This window comes from Acanthisitta chloris, unplaced genomic scaffold (genome assembly GCF_000695815.1).
Source record: "Acanthisitta chloris isolate BGI_N310 unplaced genomic scaffold, ASM69581v1 scaffold4664, whole genome shotgun sequence".
Lineage (NCBI taxonomy): Eukaryota > Metazoa > Chordata > Aves > Passeriformes > Acanthisittidae > Acanthisitta > Acanthisitta chloris.
In genome coordinates this window covers 25,548-31,664 of record NW_008670829.1, presented here as the reverse complement: position 1 = coordinate 31,664, position 6,117 = coordinate 25,548, and the positions used below count along the sequence as shown (strand labels likewise).

General features: G+C 38.6%; 1 protein-coding gene across 1 annotated transcript in view; it reads right to left on the bottom strand.

Moving 5' to 3' along the window:
- The window catches only part of LOC103801405 (chromodomain-helicase-DNA-binding protein 9-like), a gene marked incomplete at its 5' end in the record, with an annotated part of 52,816 nt that overhangs the window by 22,142 nt on the left and 24,557 nt on the right, over positions 1-6,117 (bottom strand). Inside the window, 5 exon segments of the mRNA XM_009073819.1 lie at positions 496-663; positions 1,434-1,629; positions 3,674-3,884; positions 5,341-5,596; positions 6,095-6,117. The exon segment at positions 6,095-6,117 is cut by the window's right edge and continues 21 nt beyond it. Coding sequence (XP_009072067.1) covers positions 496-663; positions 1,434-1,629; positions 3,674-3,884; positions 5,341-5,596; positions 6,095-6,117 — 854 coding nt within the window.

Below are 6,117 nucleotides of genomic sequence, written 5' to 3'. Positions count from 1 at the left end.
TTTCAGCAACCTAACTGGGCCTTATGGTTTATCAACCTAAATGCAGATTACTAAAAGCTAAGAGAAAAGCCTAGATGACAGCTGAAATAATTTATTATGTAGTTACAGCACACATTTTCACAACTACCCTTTTGTTTTGGTTCTTCTCAACACCATGAGCAGCATATTTAAAAAATTACCCGCTCATACTAGATGTAAATCTCACCTTAGATTTAAGTAACATATTAGATTAATATAAGAAGATAGAAGGAAACAAAGAGAAACTTTTCTCCTTAACTTTGACATGATCTACCTTGGACCTTAAGAGGGAAGAAATAGTGAAAGATTCATTACAGTAACTGCCTACATCTAAAATTCTGTCAGCTATATTGCTAGTCCACATCAGAAAACATCATGGAGGTGCAAATGACAGAAAGATGGAAAAATTGCAGCTTCTGTAATTTAAATGATTACAAAAGTAAAAGCAAAGTTATTTCAGGAAATAAATCTACATACACCACCAACACTGTTTTCTCTTCCACTCATACTCTGCAAGACAGCCTTATCCAGCCCCAGCTTCAGACTTGCTCTGTCAAACATCTCTCTCTCGTAGGAATTCCGCGTTATCAGTCTGTAGACCTTCACTGCCTTGTTCTGGCCAATCCTGTGACATCGGGCTTGAGCCTTTGGAAGGAAGGGAAAAGGGCAGTAACAATTTAGACTGATCTAGGAAGAAGACACTATTCTTTTAAAAAGCTCTTTCTGCTGTGGCACAGTCTGAAAAACAAGAACACGAACTCAAAAGGAGTCAATACACATTAAGTAAATGGAGGCTATCAGACATTTTGCACACTGTGAACAGCTTTCTAAAAACAGAGTAGCAAGTAAAATGCAGATGCAAGACCTGTGCTGAATGCTACTGAATGTATTTCCCTTGCAGCAACACTAGCAAAAAAACATGCTAGCTCATAAACTATCTGATCTCCAGATACAAGAGGTAAAGGAGTTACGACTTGAGAATGGATTCAATTTCAGCATCGAAGTCCCAGATCTGATTAATTCATTCTTCCTTAATATATATTAATCCTTTTCTATATATAATGTTTTAGATGAACACCTCTATTTCCATAAACTGTGTTAGTCAGTAGATGTGAAATATAGCCCCTGGTTTCACAGTGTCATCAAATCTTAAGGGTTTTATCAACTCACTGAATTTACCGATGTTGCATTTTTAAAGAGTAATCAATTTGAAAGAAAAAATTAGAACCTAACCAAGTGCAACCTCCCCTGTCCAAGTAGAAAGTATCCATCACAAAACTTTAACACATGCCTTAAAAAACACAAACATTTTAAAATCATCTCTGTTCAGAACAGAGACAACATTCAAAGTGATTTCATTTTCTTCAGTCAGGTCTGACTCGTTAGGCCTCACTATCATGCTCCAAGGAATTTACCTGCAGATCATTTTGAGGATTCCAGTCAGAGTCAAAGATGATACAGGTGTCTGCTGCAGTCAAGTTAATGCCCAAGCCACCAGCCCTGGTGCACAGGAGGAAGACGAAGCGATCCGAATCGGGTTTGCTGAATCGGTCAATGGCAGCTTGCCTGAGATTGCCTCGGACTCGCCCGTCAATGCGCTCGTACAAGTACCTGCAAAATCCCACAGACACACCCAGAAATCATTACTTCTTTTTTTATCATTTAAAGGGTGATTAGAACAGGTCTCCTACTTACATATTCATTCTTCACGGTGAATAAAAGTGGTATCGGCTAACTGTGATAAGCATTGGGTAACACAGCCAAGAATCACGTCAGAACTTGCATCTCTGTAGTACTAACACACATCAGCAAGTCCAGACACTGAGTGTTTTAAGACAAGTTCTTCTGAACTTTGACTATTAAGCAAGTACCTGCTTATGCACACCAAAAACCATGTATAACCATGGCACCTAGTTGCACTAAACCACATCATAACGTGAAGTCCTATGTGGGCAGACAAGTTTTTCACATGTTGTTATCCTTGGCTCTCTGCCTAGGGTCACTGAAGGAGGACAGTGGACTCTTGTACTATATACCAAATTTTCTGAACATGTTAGGGGTAACCAAGTAACCAGTAGAAAGCAGAACGTGGTGAGCTGTCATTTCCCAAACTGCACATTGACTCTGTAAAGACTAAGAACAATGAGGGGGAAAAAAATGACATCACAGCACCTCCAGAAGTCTTTACCAAGGCTTCCTAAATTAAAAGCTGCAAATTTAAAAGCCTGAAATCAAACTGTAATTTGTTACCTTTGACAATTACAAGGAGTCCTTCAAAGCTTCTGAAATCGAGTAAAATGCTTAAAAAGGGAGCACATACTTCTGTACGTTGTAAACTGAGCAAGATGCTGAATGAGTATCTAGTAGTCAAAAAGCCTCACAACCACTTTTCTTCTAATCAGCTATAAAATGGCACAGCAGATAATCCACAGGACCACAGGCATTTTGGCAGGCAGCCATCTCCCACAGTCCTGAATTCTGTTCAGTATTAAATCTAATCGTGTGTGCACTCTAACATTTCTAATCAAATGCAGCAGAGCAAATTGCAGCTTCTATGGGTTTTGGAAGAGTCTACCTGTAGATATGATTCACCAGTCTAAATGTTACAACGTTACGGAACACAGAATATTTCCCATACTGATGTGCCACTATGAAGTTAAAATAAACCTTTTAAAATGAAACAAACTGTTGAGGTCTCAGTTCAAACAGATAGTTTTATATTAAAGCTATCACAGAGAGAGGTATTAAAATAATCTACAATTCAATATACTTTGCAGTATCCACTGCAGCAAGGCTTGACATTTTTAGTAACTTTTATTTTTCAACACGTTAACTCCTGTATTACTACAACATAACTCACTGACAAATACTTCAAAGCAGAATGTACACTCCCACAAATGCACTGGGTAAACAACCAGAACTGTGCCTTTTCATAGGTCTTCAGGTTGATACAGCAACTGACAGCTGTAACCAAGTTTATGGTTAGATTTTATGTACTAAGACTTTATGCATCTGCTTAGTCACATGCTTAAATAAGCTTTTAATTTCCGTGGAGTCAACAGGATAATCAAAGGGTGATGGCAGAAGCCAATCTAAGGAGCTGGTTTATGGCTGGCAGTTCAGTTCTGGGGCAAAATTCAAAGCAGTCAGAATTTAGGAGAGATAAGAACATCATTTGTACATTTACATTAATAAAACACAAACTTCCAGCTGTTTACCATTATGTACTTTGATTCTGTTGGAAGCAAGGAGCTACATCACCCCTGTCTGGTCCAAGTTCAACACCATGTAAATAAAGAACACATTCAATGCTTCCTGAGGTTTGGACAAGCAATGTTGAGCTTGAACTTAGTTGGTTTCAGACAGAAAATGTGTAAACGGTACATATATAATTGAATGTTGAATGGAAAAAGCAACAAACTGAAAGCACATGGTTTAGACAACAAATTCTCCACAGTTTTGCTCTGAAGTTTTTAATTGGTTGGGGAATATATGATCACAGAACACAAGTTACACACTGATTAGCAATTTAAAAAAAACCCAACCAAAACACTCCCAGCTTTGGTGTGCTGCTGACATTCATTCTGCACTACCTTCCACAGATATACCCACCAAGAACAACATACCACAGGAGACAGAATATGGAATATCTTACCTTTTATGTATAAGGTAATCCTCCAAAATATCAAGGCAGCGCACCATTTGAGAGAAGATGAGGACCTTGTGGCCTCCTGCTTTCATTTTTGGAAGAAGCTTATCAATAAGAACGAGTTTACCAGCAGACTGGATCATTGCTTGCAGGTGGAAGTCAGGAGCACTTGGGCTATATGTTTCTTTAAATTCGCCGAGGATCTTCTCTTCAGCACCTGTCAAAGAATGTATTTCCATACCTATAGGTGTATCTACACAAATATCCCCACATACATGCAAGACTAAGTTACCAAAATCAGTGCTGTACTCTAAATATTCCCACATTTGCCACTGCTAAAGACAGAACAAAGTTCTGGATGGACCTGAAGTCTAAGCAAGAACATCTGTCTCTATGGTCCTTGAAAACAAATCTTAGGTTTTGAAGCAGAACAGCACAGAAAAAAACACCTAGAATGAGGTGAATCTCCCTCCTTCAAATTGCAAAACTGAAATACTTATTCTCAAGTATTATGGTCAAAACCAACTAAAAAACCCCACAAATCCTTTTGTCTTTGTGATATTTTAAACATGACACGAGTCTTTAAAAAAGCAGTATTTTGAATATCTTCTTCCAAAATCATAGCATGATATTTTAAACATGACACGAGTCTTTGAAAAAGCAGTATTTTGAGTATCTTCTTCCAAAATCATAGCTAAAACTTCAGAAGCTTAATGCATATTTACTTGCAAATGAGGAAAAACATCAGTTAGCTATAATCACAGAATAACCAGTTGGAAGGGACCCACGAGGATCATCTAGTCCAACTCCTGGCCCTGCACAGGACATCCCCAAGAATCACACCACGTGCCTGAGAGCATTATCTAAATGCCTCTTGAACTCTGTCAGGCTTAATTTTGTGACAATTTCCCTGACGAGCTGTTCCAGTGCCCAAAACACCCTCTAGGGACAGAACCATTTTCTAATACCTAATCTAAACCTCTCCTGACACAACTTCAGACCATTCCCTCAGGCCCTGTCAGTGGTCACCAAAAGAAGAACTCAGTGCTGGCTCTCCACTTCCTTCTGTGAGGAAGTTGTACACAGCAATGAGGTCTCCCCTCAGTCTCCTCATCTCCAGGCTGAACAGACCAAGTGACCTCAGTTGATCCTCATATGGCTTCACCCTCCAGGCCCTTCACCATCTTTGCTGCCTCCTTTGGATGCTCTCTACTAACTTATTATCTTTGTTTTATTGTGGTGTCCAAAACTGCACACAAGATTCACGATGAGGCTGCACCAGCTCAGGACAATCACCTCCCTCAAGGGAGGAAGCAAGTGAGAAAGGCAATGAAAACTTACAGAGGTCATATCACTTGCAAGAAGTATTAATTTTAAAAGCTAGACCTACAAGTTCTTCCTGATACTGCTTTTAAGGAGCTGTACTATTTCCATGACATAACTGCTTCTAAATGCTCTGTAAAATCCTACAAAACAAGTTCATGTTTCAGGCCTCAAATCCACAACTGTTTCACAACTTTGCCTTGTATTTATCAAAAATATGCTTCCACCTAATCCAATCCTTGGAAAGTCTCAGGGAAACATTGAAGAATTATTACAAAAGTTCTTACATATTTTAAATAAACGTTTAAAGAGTAGTTAAAAAAATAAATCAGTGCTTCTCATGTATTTACCTTTAATGAGATAAGGGTGATTACAACACTTTCTGAGTTCCATCATAGTGTTAACCAGATTGGGAACATTTGCTTGTCCTGCTCCTTTGGATAAGAAAGCAAAATTTTTCTCCAGAATTGCTCGGTAATATTTCTTCTGAATATTAGTTAGCTCTACTTCAATTATAGTCTCCTCCTTTGGAGCCAACTTCTTCTCTACATCTTCCTTCAGCCGCCTGAGCATCATGGGTTTCAGGATAGCTTGTAGTTTCTGAACCTAAATGAAACACAACAGTGTGTTGGAACAGGAGAAAGTAATAGTGTAGTTCAAGTAAAAAATTTTCCACTACATATCATTAACTTTTTTCCCCTCTGGAGTTTTATAACATATTTTCCAGATGGGATATAGCTTTGTTTTTAACCCCAAACCACCGAAAAATTTTTAATGCACTCCACAACAACAAAAGAGAAGCATCTTTAATACTTGTCTTCAAAGACTCTGCTACAAAGCTTCAATTTCTATTACTCTCTGTATTTACTTGCCAGATTCACACAACTGATGTAAAGCAGTAAAAACAATTCATTAACATTCAACATCACACCTAACTCATTTCTACTGTCTGCTCAGTGGAGAGAAACTGGAGACAAAACAACTCACAGGTGCTAGGAGAGGACTGAATGGGAGGGTGGGGAACAGCAATAGTTACTACCCAGAACAAAAAGCTTTTCCTTCAACAAAGTCACTCAAACACTGCGGCTCAAAATGAACTTGTACCTGTTCCTCTGTCTTAAGGTCTC